The sequence below is a fragment of the Acanthopagrus latus genome, chromosome 1 (assembly GCF_904848185.1).
Source record: "Acanthopagrus latus isolate v.2019 chromosome 1, fAcaLat1.1, whole genome shotgun sequence".
Taxonomy (NCBI): Eukaryota; Metazoa; Chordata; class Actinopteri; order Spariformes; family Sparidae; genus Acanthopagrus; species Acanthopagrus latus.
The window spans coordinates 7,770,589-7,789,770 of NC_051039.1; the positions used below are offsets into that span (position 1 = coordinate 7,770,589).

The 19,182-nt window shown below is 40.1% G+C and overlaps 2 protein-coding genes across 5 annotated transcripts in view; both read right to left on the reverse strand.

The window, feature by feature from the left end:
* The window catches only part of fhdc1 (FH2 domain containing 1), a 34,976-nt gene extending 32,496 nt beyond the window's left edge, over window positions 1-2,480 (reverse strand). Inside the window, exon 1 of the mRNA XM_037113404.1 lies at window positions 1,496-2,480. The gene's annotated coding sequence lies outside the window, so the exon portion shown is untranslated. The remainder of the gene's footprint in view (window positions 1-1,495) is intronic.
* Window positions 2,481-3,323: 843 nt separating this feature from the next.
* Window positions 3,324-19,048, reverse strand: arfip1 (ADP-ribosylation factor interacting protein 1 (arfaptin 1)). Of its 4 annotated transcripts, XM_037077828.1 has the most exons (10): window positions 18,605-19,048; window positions 16,615-17,003; window positions 12,365-12,466; window positions 10,963-11,071; window positions 10,251-10,352; window positions 8,953-9,065; window positions 8,425-8,646; window positions 7,698-7,855; window positions 6,421-6,595; window positions 3,324-6,325 (listed from the first exon to the last, which is right to left on the reverse strand). In XM_037077828.1, the coding sequence occupies exons 2-10, from the start codon at window positions 16,999-17,001 to the stop codon at window positions 6,170-6,172; spliced, it is 1,524 nt and encodes a 507-aa protein (XP_036933723.1). In that variant the 5' UTR covers window positions 17,002-17,003; window positions 18,605-19,048; the 3' UTR covers window positions 3,324-6,169. The 4 variants fall into 4 exon arrangements, with proteins under 4 accessions (XP_036933723.1, XP_036935291.1, XP_036934465.1 ...); XM_037079396.1 differs by lacking the exon at window positions 16,615-17,003; XM_037078570.1 differs by lacking the exon at window positions 10,251-10,352.
* Window positions 19,049-19,182: the final 134 nt, after the last annotated feature.

Consider the following 19,182-nt stretch of genomic DNA (forward strand, 5'->3'; position numbering starts at 1 on the left):
AATGTTTAACTGCTTTATTTTGGGAAAATTCTTGTATGAATGGCTTTGAATGGACATTTTAATTTTGAGAACTTTAGCTGCTTTTGCTAAATAAAACAAGGATTTTGTAGGAAAATATGTTTATGTAAAGTACTGTGGGAACTTCCTGAATACCAAAACATATAGCAGAAGCACTAATACTGAAATATTTCTAACAATATCCAGCCAGAGTTAAAGAGTTAAACTACCAATTAAACAAAAATCTTCAGGCTTCAGTCATTCACAAAAACATTTCTGCTGGCAAAGTTCTTGTATGACCAACTGTGAACTATTTAGATCTGAGAACTTATGCAAGTAGTTAAACTACCAATTAAACCAAATATCTTTTGCAAAAACAGACTTTTAATCGAAAGTCACAACTGGAAATATTCAGCTATGTATATAAATGTTTAAGTATCTGAATGAAGTTAAAGTTTTGCCAGTTTACCTGTTTTATTTATATTTTATGTTCTTGTATGATTGGCAACTTTGGCTACTTTTGTGAAATAAAACAAAGATTTTGTGGGAAAAGTTCTATTAACCACTCAATGATAGAATCACTGCATTAACATTGGAAGATTCCTCTTTTTCAGTATGACAATGTCATTGTGTGAACAGGTATTTTAAGTTCAGGTAAATATAGCAAGAATTTTGCGGGAAACCACGTTTATATTAAGCATCAAGAGAAGAAATAGATTGTTATTCATGACTGACACATAGTTACAGCACAAATATCAGAAGATTTCAAGCCTAAATACATATTTATAGATTTTGCAAATAGGCAAACCAACAATTTAACACAATAAGACAGCTTCAATCACACTCAGAAATCCAACTATCATCAAATAACTACTACTCTAATTAATGTGTGACTACAATGCCAATATAAAGTACATTAAAATATCTTTTCTGTTGTTAGATGACTATAAAACACTAAATCTTACAGGGAGGGGTTAATTCTCTCTATAAGCTGTATGTCTACTATTTTTTTCCTTGGTTGCTTAGTTTTTTGAAAAAACACTTAAGTAAATATACAAAATTCTTAATATATTGTGTATTAAGTTACATTTTGGGGCTCTCTTGTTTCAACAGTCACAGGATAGAAGTACGTTATTCACTAAAATATTCAAAATACTGAGGAAAAACTCGTGTTTCCTTGGTGTTTACACTCCCCACAGCAACAGCAGAGCAACAGCTTCAGGCCTCGAACTACACTAAATCTTCATAATGATGCAATTTTGGACCTAAACTGCACTGCAGGACACCTTCTGCTGTCACCTCACAGACAGACAGACACAGTAGCAGGGCGGATAAATCCTCTCTGCTGTGCTAACATGAGCACACACAGCCTGCTCTCTCTCTCGCTCTCTCTCACGGTACAATGACTTCTCTCAGCAGAGTTACAGCAGCAGCAGCTCGGTTCATGTCTCACATCCACACACAGCGTGATGCGGCGGTGCCTTCCTGCCTGACTTACCGGGGGGATGAGAGGGCTCGTCGGGACTCGCTCGCTCCGACGCCGTTCACAGAGTTAGTGGTCGATACTTTTCAGAGGAGAAAATCTGCGTGTCAGGTTATCAGGTGAGCTGCTGCTCGAGCCGCGGTACAAACAGTCCAGAGTCACCCCGCAGCAGCAGCAGCAGCAGCAGACGGCGGTGTGGTGGAGGAGCCTCCTCGGACGTGATTGGGCAGGTGGAACAGGGCGCGTTCATGTGGACCCTGCGCCCGCGCGCCACACGGCAGCTTGTGACCACTGGTGCAATCACAAGGCTGCAACACAGGCTCAGGTGGGCTCAGGTAACTGAGTACACTTCTTCAACTGGGGAGTGATAAAGTACATTAATCAAGGACTGTAATGAAGTACATGTGTATCTTTATTTATGGAAATGGAAATACACATGTACTTCATTACAGTCTTTCAGGGAGGAGTTATTCTCTCTATAAGCTGCATGTCTGCTGTTCTTTTTACATTACAGAATGGGTGCTAGAAAGAAATTGAAGTTTTATGGATGAAACTACGAGAGTACTGTAGGCCAACTTAAACCTCATGTAACTGATGATACATTTAATGCTTTTTAACTTTCATTTTTGGATCATTTCTGGCTGTATGGATGCATATTGTGTACATTTTCTGCAAATGTCTTTAAATGTCAACCTGAGGTCATATAATGTGTCTATAATACAGAGCCACAGCTAAAACTTGAACCATTAAAACCCTTAAAAATTATCTATTTTCTGCAGATTTCCCAGCATGAAATCATGTATCCCATGTTACCAGGCTTTCATTCTGTGGTCCTAGATAATCTTTGTTGTTTCTACTATTTTTTCACCAGTGCAACTGACCTATATTTTGGCCAAATACCAAATAAAGGCCAGATACATGCTATTCCCCTTGTGTCCTCTGGAGGACTGTGCCTCACAATAAAACTTAACCCCCTAATGTAGCTGACAAAAGACTACATTAAGTATAAAAAATGTTCCATGTCAAAAGCTGGCATAAAAACACTTTATATTGAGTGTATGGAAAATAACATTGTGTTATAAGAGGCTTCTTCAGTCAGAACTGACTCAAACTTTTTATTAAAAAAAAAAACAACCTTGTTTCAGCTTGATGACATAATGCATTTTAGATGTTACTGCAGAATATCTTGAATATATTGCTTTTACTTCTTTACCCTCCAGACATTCTGTCTTGCCACTTAACACCTTTCTGTCTTTCCCTCTTTAACTGTTTAGACATCGTGAAAACTCTCAAGACTGGAGCTAAAACAGCAAAAATCTACTCTGAATTTGTTTACATGTGTGCATTTTCCTGCCAATATATTTAAATGTTTTTATTTGACATGATGTCTTGTCTCTGTCCTGGTGCTTTAAAACTAACTTATTTGTTCAGCATGATGTTCTGAGGAGCCTCGGAGATAAAACACAACACCGAGGTTGTGATCAACATCCTCAGGGCTTTTCTGAGGATTAACCAGATCCTGTCAAATGTATACCTGTGGGTGTGGAGGGGTTGTGATCATAAAAACAATCTAAAAAGCACCTGGACTTGAGTAAACAGAAGCCATTTTGAATCCATATGTCAACAGAATATAAACCACTGCACGATAATTGCAGAGCTGGTTTACTTAAAATATAATTATAAAATCTCAAGAGGCATGATGGAGGCTTTTCTTTGCTTGTCTGCATCTTTTATGCTGCAGCCCAATAAGACTTTATCTTGCATCATACGTCTTTGTTGGCCCCTGGTGGTGACTTTTCATTCGAGCCGCCTTCAATAAAAACTCAAAGAAAAACAAGCCCTCTGAAGATGCTTAAAGAAAAGAAACTTTTATTTTCCCCAAAGAGGTTACACAACATTCAGAATCCTTTCTTAACTCAACACTTGTTAATGTTTCATTATCATAAAAGGTAAAGATCCACTAGCACATACAAGTACTAGTACGTCATTCTGTGGGTCTTCAGGAAAAACAAAGCTGCGTGGCAGCATTGGTCAAAGACTACATACTCAAGGTAAAATAGAGAAAATTACAAATATATATCCATCTATTTCAGGGAAACAATAGATTGTTGTACAAGATTCACACTCTCAAACTGCTATGGTGAGCCATAGGAAAAGTACAAATCAACAAAGTGAAGACATGACGGCTGGTTATCAATACCAGCGTTCAATATGTCTTCTTTTGAAAAATATACTTTTATGTAGCCCGATGAAAGAGACTGTTAGCAGCTCAGACAGAAGATGCTGGTCTTTTAAATTTACAAAAGACAAAAAGTTAATCGCATTTTGGTTTTCACCTTTACATTTCATACAGTTTTTACAAGTTTTTTCTTTTTGTAATTAGTCTCAAATGCATAAATGTGCATATGTGCAATATGGATAAATATCTTTGAGAAGTCTGAAAATACATTTAGACGTTCTGGATTATTCTTCAAGTACAGCTATCATTTTGTTGTTGTGTGATGTGTTTTCATCACGTACAGTTGCACAGACTAACTGTACGTCCTCATGGAGACAGAGTTTGTGTATGTGTGAGTGTGTGTTTGGTCCATTCTCTTCCTTCAAGAGTTGGTCCCGAGTGCCTGTTTTCAGTAATAAGTCCAGGAATCGTAACACGGAGGGGAAGAGAAGAACAAATTCAAGAAATCAAGGCACATTTAGTCACATAAGGCTGCTCCTTCATTTTCTCTGTAATTTAACAGAATCACCACTTTAACCCATTCACTCATACCATGTGCCAATTTTGGAAAATGCTTGAAAAAAAACAAAACAAAAACAGGGCAATATTGATTAAAAGTAGCATTGTGTCAAAACAATCATATCAATACATGCAAAGATTTGTTGTGAACAGCCATCAATGTGACTTTTTAAACATCATTTAAAAGACATGGTCGGAAAGAAGTCTTATTTGTTTTCTTGCAGAGAGTTAGACGAGGAGATCTATACTGGTCTCAGCTTCAGCCTGCAGCTCAAGCCCCCAGAGGGAGCGCCAGGCTTTGAAGCCAATTTGACATAGTAGTCAAACCCGGTAATTACAATGTAAAATAATGCACACTTGTTCCAAAGAGTCTCTCACAAACGCTTTCATTGTGAAAGAAGCAGCTGTAAATTGGTAGAAAAACATTTTCTATGGAATGAAAAATCTGAGTTTGATCCATTTGGTTTGACAACATTTGGAAAGTCTAGAAGATTTATCCCCATCAAGTTATTGGAGGGTTGAACAAGAAGTTAGCCTTCAAGTTAGCGAGTGTTCATAGGAGTCAATAGTGCCTCGACTCTGACACTGTGCCCAGATTATTTTTTGATACATCCATCTTGCAACTTGTTAGCGTAGTTTAGCATAAAGACTGGAATCAGGTGGAAACAGCCAGCCGGACTCTGTTCTGGGGCACATTAACAACCTGCAGTAAAAAACACAGCTTGATTTTGTTTTTACACTGTGGTTTTTGTAATTAGTGATGTTTAGAGATGCTGGCAGGCATAATATTTTACCTTTGGACAAAGCCAGTGGTCTTCTGGTTTTCAGCCTTTTATGCTAAGCTAAGCTAACATCAACTGGATGCAGCCATGTAGACCAATTCACCGTCATGTCCTGCAAACAACAACAGTCACTTTTTGACAACTGGCGAAAGAAGTCATGTGACAACTTGATTCTTCTGTTGTCAATTTCAGCCACAACTCTAAAGACCTGATGTTTCTGTCTGTTGTGCTTATTTCATGCACTGTGGTGCTTGGCTAGCTTCTTCTACACAGCAGCAACATCTGAGACCAATTGTTAGTTTGGGGCAAATGCAAGCTGTCATTTCTGTTACCTAATGGGTGAAAGAGTTGTTATTAATGAGATATGAAGCATCAAGCATGCAATATAGATGAATAAGATTTATGCACTTGGAATTAACATAATAATAACAAGGCAAATGGAGCCTATTGGGTGATGCAGTGGTTTTCTATCCAGAAGTTACAGTAAACAAACATGGTGATCGGTCTTGTATGGAAAAGACAGATACGACAGCGGTGTTGAACTCTCAGCAAGAAAGCAAATAAGCATATTTCTGACACTGTCTAACTACTTCTTTAATCAGAGTTTGCTGGTAAAAGTGACCAGTTTGCATGATCCAGATATCTGAATGCAGTTTATCAGTACAGATGAAAAGTCCAATCAGGGCATGATCAGAGTCTCCTGACGCTTCTTGATTACACTTTCATAAGGTATCATTTCAGTCAGCTGACAAGAGTAATTCAAACAAAGTGAGCAAAATGGAAGTTTTTTCTTGTTTTGTTTTTTATCCCATAGCTGCCCTTACAGAGCCAAGCTGTCCGCCATTTGAGATACAACATTCATATGCTGGAATACAAAAGGCCATTTACAGTTTCCAAATGTGTTAACTGCAGCAACTCCTGTTCAACAGATTTGTCAAACAGTATAAAAGTGCGTTTCCTATGATTCGAAAGAAAAGGGTTGATTCAACATCAACAGTTAAACGGATTGTGGAAGGGTTTTTTTTTTTTTTTTTTGTTTCACGATTCGTGTATTGAGTTAAAAGATTTACAATTCTTAAAGTTTGAAAAGGCATTGACAGTAGAGTTTAAAGGGGGAGGGGTTTCCTGTAGTTTCTGCAGAACGTGCCACGAGGGCTTCATAAGGAGTGATTAGTGCTCTTCCAGCCAGGATGGACTGTCCCCACCTGGCATTTTCAACTTGATGTGGAACTGCTTGAGTGTCTGTTCCAGCTGCTGTTGGTTTCCAGCGTAGTACGCAGCTATGGCATTATGGAACAGGATGAGCTGGTTATGCAACACCTTTACCTATTTGGGGAGCGGGAAAACAACGCAAAGAGATGATGAGCTGAAAGCCAATATATCAGTGCAGGCATTTAGAGCAGAACAAGCCTTTCGCCCACCTTGTTCTCTTCCAGGAACTTCAGCTTGACGGAGACGTCGTTTCGCATCCTCTCGTACTTCTCACGGTGGATCTGGAACTGCTGCTGGGACTGCTCGATCTTGGGCATGGTGGTGGCGTCACGTGGCCCCAGATTCAGCTCCTCCAAATCTGTACGGTACGCGTCATACTCAACCCTAGAAGTGGATCATTATGTAAACAGTATTAGAATATGTTGTATGTGAGTGAGAGTACACATAATGATGGGTGCATGACAAAAAAAAAAAAAAAAAACCCGTCCACATTGCATCCAAGGTTACATTTAAAGTGATAGTAGTAAGTAGTAATGGAGCAGTTTCTGGGTCCAAGTTTTGTTTGTCACGTGAAATGCACACAGGGATGCACTTGCAAGTAGGTGATGTTAATAACAGTCCAGCCAGTAGTTACACACTAGTCCACTGACCTACAGGTGGCAATAATGTGTCATGATATGCAGGAACGCACCAACAAAGGCTGAAAACAGGAAGACTATTTCTGCTGTGCAAATTTTTTGTGAGGGCAGAAATGTGTCTGGTCAGTTTATCAGACCATAATTATGCCCTTGATTTGGTTTAGGTGAGGGACACTGAATATCTTCTCGGACCTTGGATTTCTGGAGCCAGAAGTGACCATGTTCAGGCAGGAGGGTGAAGCTGGGAAGATATCCTTATTGGATTTGACTGAGAACCTGAAGACATGTGGCAGTCACGCCTTAAAAGCCGAGCTTGCTTTATCGCTTATTTTACTTACTATAAATTACAAAAGAACTTCATGCTGTATTGAAGAATACCAGAAACTAGCGATTAAAACCATGAATTCATTAGGAAACTGTTCAGAGGTAACAAATCAAGTGAGAAGTAGGGTCATGTTCTCATAAGCTTACGTATGACCACACTTCTTTTTGAAACCAGTAGAGTTGCCCCCTGCTGGTCATTTGAAAAAATGCAGATACTGCCTGTATCATAGCTTCCATGTTAGCTTGTGTCTGGAGTAAGTGGCTGCTGCTATCATGAAGGAAGTTCTACTGTTTCTGTTTTTGCAAACACGCACTAAACATGGCGGTCACTATGAAATCAGTTATCTGGTAAAGCAGGTGCACCAGCGTGACCACCTGAAGTAGCTGAAAAATGTTTAGGTCTCACAAAGATCCACTGAGGTTTGAAACATTTTCTCTGAATAGTGTATTAGATATGCATACGTTTGTAGTTTGGAGATGGTGCACATGACAAAATAAACACAAAATTATTACATGTTACCTACCTGGCGAATTCATACTGCTTGATATTAAGCATGGTGTCTTCGATCGTTTTGTCCACGAGTGTCTCAACACTGCAGATGAAGAAGTTGATTGCACCCAGCAGTGTGTCTCCATTTTTGGCCAAAAGCTTTTGGGTGTCAGCATTGTAACCAAACTCCTCCTAAAAGAACAAAAAGTAACACATTTTGATTGTCTCATTCAGATTTGGCATGTTGTCCAGTAAATTTTACAAACATATACAGAGTTGTAGTAAATGTTAAAACCATAGGAGTAAATCGATCAATTTAGTTTCCATTTGCATCAATTAAAAAACAAAAAACTGTAAAGAGTGTAGAGACTAAATCCTCAGAAATTGACAAAACATTCCCAGAAGTACAAGTGTACTGGTATGTGCAAGCACTCAAATATGAAATATAGCAATCATGGAACAACAACATCAATAAATCCACTAATACAATCAGAGGACTCGACGGAAGTGGATGAGGACTTCATCTTTAATTATGCATGACACTCTATTGCCTTTTAAACTGTCAGCTTCCTGGTTCAGGACATTTGTCATGTCATAGTAAAACACACACTACACCGAGACAAACGTTGAACTGAGAGGCTCAAAGTAGAGTCCAGCAGATGACCCCCAACTCAACAGATATTCTATATTTATTAATGAATCATTGCTAAAACACTAATTCTGTGTTCATGCTAAACAATAAATTATACATTTGGACTCACGTGGAGTTCTGGTGACTTGAGGCTGAGGTCGGCGAAGGCGTCGCCCAGCTGCCTCTGCGTCTGCATCATCTGGGTCAGCTGATTGGCCAGCGTCTGAGCCAGCTTGATTACTTGTTGGTACTTTCTCTTGTTGTCGCGGAGGACTTCGATTTGAGCCTCCAGCTCCATGTCCACAGTCCTGGAGCCCCGACCCAGCTTCTCTGACAGGATCTGCCGGGTACACTGCAGAGGACAGGAGGCTCAGTGACACACACTGATAAGAGTTAAATAGGCCCATTTATAGAAAAAAAAAGACTGCTGGGAGTTTCTACTTGTTGTAAAAGAGACAGTCAGACAGACTGGAGCCAAAATGAAAAGTTTAAAGCAAAAGTCATTTTGTAATCATTTGTGTGGGTGAGTTTGGGGAACAGTTCACTCTTCTGCCAACATCCTACTAACTGAGAGAAGACAAAGACTGGGACAAAGGGCTGAGAGACGGAGCAGGGTAGAGGAGGGACGTAAAAATAAATCAAGGACAGAGAGGATTACTTTATATGTGTTGATGCTCCACTTTCTCACAAGGTCCAGTTTTTCCATGGCTGGGTTCTTTAAGTCATCTGAGAGGACCACCGCTCCACTCTTTGGCTGTGCTTTCATCGGGCCTGGACAATTAAAAGTCATTCACTTAGTAAGTGATTAAGTTATTGGGACTGCAGGCTAGAGAGCTGTGGTGAAAATTAGTGTGGTACAGTTCAAGTGTAATTATCAAACTGTGTGATGAGATTGTCATTTTAACAGCGACTCACAGACAATACACCGAGGAAGCAGACGAGGCTGATGACATCTATGATTATTCAAATCAAAAGGAACATTCAGGTACAATTAGTCATGACTTACCACTTTTTAAACGCTAAGAGTCACAGTAAAAGTGATGAAAAGTGCTTTATTGTGGTTTGGACAAAGAGGGGAAATGTTGAAAGATATGGAACCCCGAAACTGTAGTTAAACATTACCAGACAAGTCAAAAATAGAGCTGAATACATCAATTTATGTTGTTAAATAATTAACATTAACACTGAGTGTTTAAAGAATAATGTTATACTTTTAGCCAACAAGCTAAGGCTTACGAAAGGCAGCCAAGGAACAGCACCATGATAGAAATATGTAACAGCCTTTAATGTGTCATCTTTTTGAAGATGCCCGTGTTTGCAGACGTGTTTTCAGGAAAAAGACAAAGCTTTTAATGTTTTTACACAAACAACTGGAGGTTAAAAGTATAACATATATATTTCTTTTTTCACTCCATGAACTGTTTTTTTAATCAAAAAAATATCTACTCATGTATTTAGTTAGATTTTTGACCTGCTGGCAACCTTAGTTGTGTCAGTTTCAGGACTCTATAGAAGAGACTATGGGCGCCAACTTTTGCAAGGACAAAGGTTGCAAGCAGGAAAACCCACTGAGATTAAATGTGAAAGAAATTTTCTTTCCAAGCCAAGCGAATGCTTTAGGCACCAAGAGGCTGCATCCGATCTAGAAGTCTTGACATCTAGATCTCAGGAAAATTACTCCAAGGAGTAGCCTATGTAAACGCTTATAGTTAGCCACTGCAAAGCAGGAAACTACTTCAACGAGCCCAGACTCATTGAGAGGTTAAGTTTGGAGAGCCGACATACAAGAAAGGAGCAGAAGAAAGGTTTGATTCTGAATGGAGCACAGCCTGTGGGAACAAGGAGCGGGTAAGAAACGGATGAGAACCAAGAAGGGTACAAAAGACTGCGGTTAATTCAGTGTGCAAATGGTGACGATTCAGTATAATCTGATTCATAATCCATCGCTGCCGGTACCTTTCTCAGCCTGACTATCGCTGGAAGAGCGTGCCAGGCGGCTAGCAACAGCCGAGTTGGGAGCTACAGGTGCCACGGGAGACGTGGGCAGGCTTGCTGACCCTGGGAGATATTCAGAGTTATGATTCATTAGTATGTCACCATCCCGCCAACACACGTGTAAGGGGGAATCTCCTTTTGATTTTAATTTCCTGTGCGTTTGTTTAAATTACGATGGCTCTCTCCACGTTGTAGGATCAATGTGTTACCGAATTAAAACGCCTACCTCATCCAGTGTCATTAACATGGAAAATAGCCATGGCAACATTGTGGTGAACAAGCTACAACAGCTCACTTCTCTATGAGGAGGGTTTTTTTTTTTTTATTTGCATTTGTAACAAGGGCATGATGATGAAAAGGAAAGAGGGTCACAACCTGGAGATCAGAGGAAACTCATTAAATTCAATTGGATGTCCACCTTTACAAATTCAAATGTCCGCCTTTCAAATTTAACAGAAATTATAAATCAAAAAAGGAGCACCGAGAGTACATGGAGAGAACGACTGCTTGTGAGTAACGAAAGCTGCAAAGCAATCAAACATTGTGACAAGATGACAAGACCTGAAGATGTTTTTCAACGAGATGCTCCGTCACAAAACTCTCATGAGTGAGGAAACACTGCAGACACAAAACAAGGAGCAGAGCAGTAAAGACGGGGAGTGAAGTGTTTTACCTTTGTATGGTCCGGATTCAATGATGCCCTCTGTTGTTGAAGCATAGTTGCTGGGGCTGACACTGGACTCTGAAAGGTTTAGGGCCCCAGGAACACTGGGGTAAGAGTCCTATGAAAGAAAAAAAAAAAAAAACAGGGATTATATTAGGCTAACAGCTTCCAAGCAGAAGTGCAGCCAGGGCAATAAACTTCATGTACTTTCTGTATGTGAAAAAAATGTGATTATTGAATATGAATGAAAAACACAATTAATTTTTGCCATTTTCAGCAGAATGTAAAACTACTGAAAATCCTAACTTTGGTGTGGGTGCTGCTGCTGTATTGTTATAAATGGTTAATTAAGAAAAATAGTTGATTATACAGCAGCAAAAAAATGTAATAACAGTTATGTCACCCTACTGATTAAAGTAAAGCTACCTCATCACAAACCTAAAATAATGCACTGGGCAGCTATGTGTAGCAAAGCTGATAGACCTGTGAACGCATCAATTTACATTCAAGTCAGGTCCGACACAAACGATCACAGAAGGACAGGAAACTAGACAAGATGCAGTGAATCCTTCGCCTGAACTCGTTTTCAACACTTGAACTGTTTGAATCTGCGTGTGTGCTCGTGGCTGTGGTGTCTTCCCTGCACAGACTGCCAGTGAGGCTGCGAGCTATTAGAAGTGAACAGCATCCCATCTGGAGGCTCTGCCAGCTCAAGAGGCAGATGGATGAGAGAGACAGAGAGGGCACCCTGAGGTCTCCGTCTAAACGACTTCACTGCAGGAGGAACTCACCTCGACTGCCTGAGGATGCCTCTGCTACACAGACAGAAACCGATTTTCTAAAACCGCAACAAATCGATTTTCCTTCATATCGTTGGCAACTATTCTGATGATTGTTGACGGGTTATTTTCAACCAGATGTGGCAAAAATGCGTCTGTGCCAGCCTCTTACGTATGAAGTCTGTGTGCTTTTCTTTGCCATTATGAAAGTAAACTGAATGTCTTGAAGAATTTCAGTATGTTTCCTTAAACTATGGGAAACAACATTTCTCACCGTACTGATTTATTTCAGAATTTAATTAAGATAAAAATGTTTACATTGACAATGATAATCAATGCAGCCCTGGGAAGACATATTTTGCATATTGTTTGCCCTGTTAATATTCATCGAGGAGAAGAGATTTCACTCTTTTATGCTGAGGCAGTTTGATGTAGGATATCTTGCTTGATGTGTCTAGCAAAGACACAGACATCATAACAAGGGGCAGTGTTGCTGATGTACGAGACACCGTCTTTTGAAGACCTATTCATGGTTTTCTCTGGGAAGCCGGCCAGAAGACTCATTTACATTATCTCAGATGCTTGTATAGTTTTGAGAGATGCCGTTTTCAAGTCTCTGAATGAGCCCTTACCCTCTGGAAAACTGTCTCAGGGCTCTGATCCAGTTCTCCGTTGCTGGTGACTGGGATCTCAGCGGCTGAGCTTCTATGGGACTCCTCAGTCATTGTGCTTTCCTGCAATGAGGAGGGTGAAATTGAGGCGGGTTATTCTTGAGAAGCTTTCCCAACACAACTTCAAAGAGAGAAGAGAAGTCCACTGAGAATAATGGACTCAGGAGCCACTTGTGGGACACAACAGCTGTGGGCTGCCATCTTGTGGACACAGACATAGTGGACTTAAGTGACCTGGGCCACGATCCAATACTGATAATTACCTGTGGAATCACACAGTCATGACTTGACACTGTGATATCAGGTTGAACAACACTGACATACGTTTATGATTTTGATCTTATGACACTTTATTTGTTATCTAATATTAGAAACAATATGACAAACACTGTGCCGTGATTACTGTGATTATGATGAAACTGACTTCCTCCAATTGTTGTACCCACGCAAGAGTTTGAGAGTCACATGCCCGTGTTCTTATCAAACACACCTTCTTTTAAATGATTTCTTGCAAGGCAGGACGAAAAGTTTAATGTGACCTAACTTGAGTTCAGGATACCAGTAAGTGCTTGTGCAACGACTAACATTCAAGTTTGAACACTTCTCTGTTTCACAACACAGCAGGTGGGGAAGAAGAACTCAGATCACTGGGAAGCAAGTTAACAATAGTGATGGAGGGGAGGGGGTAAGGCCGGGTTAAGTTATAATCCTCACTGGTAGCTCAGTTGGTACAGAGCGGCCACACGTACAGAGGCCGTGTCCTCGCTGCAGCGGCCTAAGGTTCAAATCCGACTGGTGGCCTTTGCCACACGTTGGTTGTTTTGCCAACTCAATATTTCCCTTTTATTGATTTTCATGCGAAAGATCTATATCATAATAATAAAATGGTAGGCCAATAAATATGTGGTCAAAAATTAACTCTTGGTTCATGCAGGATTGTAAACACAAGGTATTATTTATTGTGAGGGTTTAGTGCATTTGACTAATGATATATGGGGAAATGAAGGAAAATCAACTGGTCATCTCTAACATCTGTTGTTCTCTATTGAAATGCTTTGGTCAGATAACATCTGCTTTCTCACTATGTCAGCATGTAATAACAAACACGAGGCTTTATATTTTACAGTGACATCAATTACTTCAGAGCATGTTTAACCCTGTGTGTCACAGCTTATAACTGCTCACTTTGTGGTTCATCTTGGAAAATCAAGTCAGGCAGGAACATGCATGGAACAAAATTCTCCTTGGCTCTTGGGTATAATTAACAACCACGTGGGCTGACCCGTTATAATCTTTACGACCACACATAAATCATGGTCTCTCTTAATCGTGCCTGTGGATTAAAATGACAGTGACACATTGACCTGCTACGCTGCACATTCATTCGCTGGCTCGCAGGAAGCCACAGGGTGGAGACAACAGTTTATGGCAACATCACATTTGCTGTAAGTTGTAGTAAACTTGCTGTCTGTAGCTGCAGGCTGAAGATATTGCTGTGCTATCTTTAGATTTTTTTTGTGTGTCTTAATCACTGTGGACTATGGAACTAGGACACTGGGCTAACTGCTGTAAAGCTTTGCAAGGTTTAACAATCTAAAGTTGGTTGATATTCATGAGTGAAATGCCTGACAAAAGGTGGCATCTAAGAACATTTTATAATCAACAAATCTGTATTTGCATCTTTGAACAACAGCCTTCCACTATAGATGGACCTTGACCAGTGTCTAAATAATGCAAATAGCTACCAGGTAACAAGATCTGTGTCTAGTCTGACAGACTGACTTGTTTCACCATGTTAGCAACAACAGTGAGTATAAAATCATGGGTTTACATCAGTAAAACATTTTATATCAAAGCTTTGTAAATTAAAGTCTTTCCAGTTAACCCTGGGTAATTATACTGTATCCACTTCTCGTTCAGATAATGACTGAATGAAAAAAAAAATGGTAGCACACTAAGGCTGCACCTACTAAAACTCACAAGAAAATGTGAAAAAGAAAAAAAAAAGAAAAAGGCAGTGCCGTCTATTTCAAATAGTATATAGCTTTGGTCCCAATCTGTCAGCTGGAAATACTGAAACTCTTAAATGGAAATTAAAACCTATTAAAACTAATCTATTCAGTCTGGCCTTCATGTAGTATCTTCTAATTTATTTTCATTATTTTCAACTATTTATTCCTCTATTAACATTTCATTGTTAAATCATTATTATTTTGTTGTACCAACTTTTTTGTTTAGCTTGTATCACTTATTCTTCATCATTTATCATTTTAACTACCCATATTCTATTTACATTTTCATGTTCATTTCATCTCTAAATTCATTATTTTCTTAAAACTTTGTGAAGCACTTTTTATTTGTTTGAAAGGTGCTGTATAAATTAAGTTTGACTGAGTTATCTCATACCGTACGTGTGTTTATAAAGAGTTAAAATCGGTCTTTGAGAAGAACGCTTGATGTAAACAAGTTAGGATGTTTATCTTTCCTAAAGTCACACCATGTAATTTGAAAAGTCAGAAGCTGTATCTTAAGATTTCTGGTATGTTAAGCAGAACATAATCTCAAACAGATCAAAGTGAAGCTTTATCTAAAATGATTTCTGTCGGCATGTGTGACAAAGACTTAACTGAGTGTTGTGTCCTGTGACACAGACACATAAATACTTAAAGGCCATATGATCCCTACATGCACCCAGGCAGCACAGACACGCGCTGCTCGGCTTGCCTGACCACTGACTGCAGATAAGATAGACTCCTGTCCTGTCTGACAGTCCTCTCTGACATCAAGTCAAAACAGGTTGTCTGGTAGAGGCACATCTCTGATTACACTCCAAAAAAAATGAGGTGAAAGTAAAAACCGGCTAACAGAATTTGCTGACCAGCACTGTTTGTGTTATTTGGCTGCAGGTGTAGCAGAATTATCCGTGTATCTTGATCTAAGAGTTTTCTTCTTAAATTACGAGCTCTACTGGCGCAGATTCTGCCATTGGCCCGTTGATAATCAGTGGTCTCAGAACCAAAACTATCTGCAAACATTCGGCAAGGAAGTCGGTTAATAGTGTCAGCCTGCTGGAGCACTGAGACTAGTAAAGTGGCTGCAGATTAATCAGGCCTAAGAAGAGGCAAGGTGTGGCATGTCACCCTGTGCTGATCCTTTCAGTTCAGTATCCTGGATACGAACTAACATGACGTGGGAGGCAGGGAGGAATAACAACAATGAGCTAATTGTCCAATTAGCTGCGAGGAGCAAAGAGGGAAGAATCATCTCTTGCCTCTCAAACTAAGGAAGAACACGACACAAACCATGTTGCACAATGTCAGGTTTAAGCTGCGGAAAGGGTGAAAAATGTGTCTTAATTATGTTACAACTGTGCTGCTTTAAGGGATACTCAAAGAAGAAAGGGAGGAGTCCTGATCTTAAATTCTGGCGATCTGACTTGCAGTACTGGCACCGAGCCCTGAAACAGAACGTGAATCAACAGTCGTGACGTGTCACACATTCCAGCAGCACAAGAACTGTGTTACTGCCTGAGAATGTGCAGTCAGGAGTCCAAATCTGTTGCACTTACCCAGTCATGTGACTGACAGCATGTGGAGCTCTGTATACACCCATCTCACAAACATTGCCACAGGCAAACATTGTGAAGACATAGCATCATTTTCACATCATACTCACTTACAAACATGGAATCAGTGTTCAATAAAAGATGGCAAAAGTGTAGCGAGGTGCATACTTACCGACTTACACTTTATAATAACATTATTCATAATAATGAGCAGTATGATGATGCATCATTCTCAACAATCACTTTGAGATGAGCCAGCACTGATAGAAAGCAGATAAAATGAAAGATGCCTTTGATCATCCCCAAACACAGAGGGCAACTCACAGTAGCAAGAAAAGAGAGAAAGCCAATAGCTGCACAATCAACACAGAGCAACAGCTACACCAGCTTTATATTCCTGAAACCTTAAACAAAGCAGGAAGAAATCTGAAACACATCTACCCACATAAAAGCCAGAAACAAACACAATCACTTCACAGCTGTGGCTCAGGTTCATGTTGTTGATTATATCAGATAATCCATCACAACCATATTCAATTACGCAGGAAAGAGACCGCCACCAAATAAAGATCAAATCAGCAACATGACCAAGAGCAGAGTAAGGATTTGCTCGAAGAAGATTGTCCAAAGTGAACGTAAATATCACCTTTGTTTCAGTGTGCGAATCTCCACTTTCCTCTGGTGTTTCAGCTGTCTCAACATGGTGATTTGTCTCGTGCCGGCCATCGTCTACACTGTCAGACACGTGTGCAGCATCACTGTCACTGTGCGTCACCACACTCTCGCTCTTAACGCCCTCATCCTCCTCCTGAACATCCTCGCCACTGTTTTCTGCATTTTCGCTAGCACTGTCAATATCAATGTCGTACAGCACTTCGTCTCTGTCCTCTACTTCCCTGCTGTTGTCTACGCTCTCCTGTTTAACATCCTCACTCAAACTCTCCTCTGCTTTGTCAGCCTCCTCCTCACAATCCATCTGAGGGTCCTCGGCTGAGGTGTTCCTCGATTCAGCTTCAAGACTAACTTCAGACATACCTGAAAACAGACAGACAGGAGGGTTTGAATGGGTCCTAGTGAACTACAACCTGTCCACAGTTTGTGCCTGCATGTTAATGTTTCTGTTATTATATTCACATCTCAGGAGTAAGAAGAAGGAGATATATCACTGACAACATTTGTTTAATAAAACTCACTATGGTAGAGATTATTTCCTCAATCCACAAAGATAAAAACGTGTTCCTCCACTGACTGATAAATATAAAATTGAGCCTGACTGTTTGGCCCAATAATGAGCTCAAGGAAAAAAGAAAAAAAAAAGGTATGTTTTGCAATGATCCCTCGAGTGTGGTTATCAAACACTTGACAAAGATTTGTATTTTACAGTTTAACAAAAACTCAATTGTCAGCAGTGCACTGAAAAACTCATTTTACTCTGAACATCACAATTTTAAAGTAACCCAAGCTTCTTTTTTTGCATTATAGTCTCTTAAACACAAGTTTTTCTACCTGCGCCTATCAGGCAACATATATGCCGATACCAATTTAAGTATGATAGGTCAGTATTGGCCAACCATGGGGCTGTAGTCTATAGTCTGAATCAGTAACATTAATATAAACAATTATAAGTGGATGCATTTTTAGACAGACCTTATTGATCCGAAAGTGGACATTTGTTTCCACACTGTGTACATTAACGCTGCCTATGAAACGTAGGTGCATCCATACAGCACATACGCCCGGACACACCCAGATAAAACATCCATACGCATATCAATACAGACAAATGATGGGAAAATTTAATTCTGCTTCATGTCCTAAGCAAATATGTCATTACCAGCTCCCATTTATCTAGTCATTTATTTATTTATCTATTTTACATCATAAAGCCCTTTTCTCTACTTTACTGTCCAACCATCTTTCATTAATGACAACAACATCATCAGTCTGCTGAGACACTACAGCAACCCTAGGATAGGACACAGATATTGTGAACACCTGGCGTTGGCAACATTTCAGGTGTGCATTTCCAGGTTTGCAGCTTCAGACAATATGACCCACTTACCTACCTACAGTAGTGATGACTGAGACAGCTTTTGTACTACATGGATGCCATTACTTGTACACCTGATAGCCAAACGTTACAGCCATTGTCAGGGTTTCTTTTTTTTTTCCTTTTCTTTTTTTCTCTGCAACATCACACAGCACCTGAACTGGCATGGCATGAGGGTTAGGTAAATTACCTGTTGCGGCACCATCACGTGACTAGTGTGTCCAAAAAGTGATAAAAACACGTTATAATGAGGCTAACGAGACTACATATACTGTGACACTAATGTAATTGTTATGTTAAAGTAGACATGACGTATTTGGAAAGCAAGAACCGAACAAAACCTTTCTGTAGTTTCCCCTCCTGCTCAGTTAGCCTAGCTAGTATCCACCAATTTAACTTGACGTTAATGTATCACAGCCGTTGACGTGTTAGCTAACGTAGCTACACGGCGGATAACACAGATGACGAACTTGTGAAAAACTCAAATAAAAAGGCACTTAAAGTTGTTAATATCTCGCTGTTTTGCCACGTACGCAACCCGAAGCCATAAGGGAATGGCTGTGGTCAAAACTTTAGTTTACATTACCTGACTGCGGCCGTGGCTAACTGTTTAGCTGTGAACTGTTAGCCGATGTAGTCGCTCTCTGAAATCCTCAGTGTCGTGTCGCGCACTGGACGTTTCTCTGAAAAGCGGTGCGCCTGCTGTTAGGGCAAACGATGCATATATGTGCTAACAAACGATCATCGGTGGTCCTTTCTCTTCAAGCACAGTAGTCTTGCTGTTTGAACCCCGGAAAGACAGATCCAGAGTGCGGGCCCTCGGCTGTCATCAGGAGCAGACAGCATCATTTGCGGCATGCGCTCTCCCCCTGCTGTCAAAATATGTTGCTTGCAGCTTGTGTCGCCTGTCTTTAAAAAGCTAATTTAATATTCCCTATATCCGGGGAAATATATCAAGACAAGTTTCAGATTAAAATACGAAAATTAATCGACTGTTATGCTGGTCAAGCCTTCGTCGTTAACGTTTATGTCTCAGCTCAACCACATCTTTCTCCCTTTGGCTTGCTACGAATGTGACGTGACTCAAAAAACTCCGTTTCCCACAAGCCCCCGCGATGCGCGACGCACCGTTGCGTTGCGACGCAGGCTGAAGCCTGGCTGAGG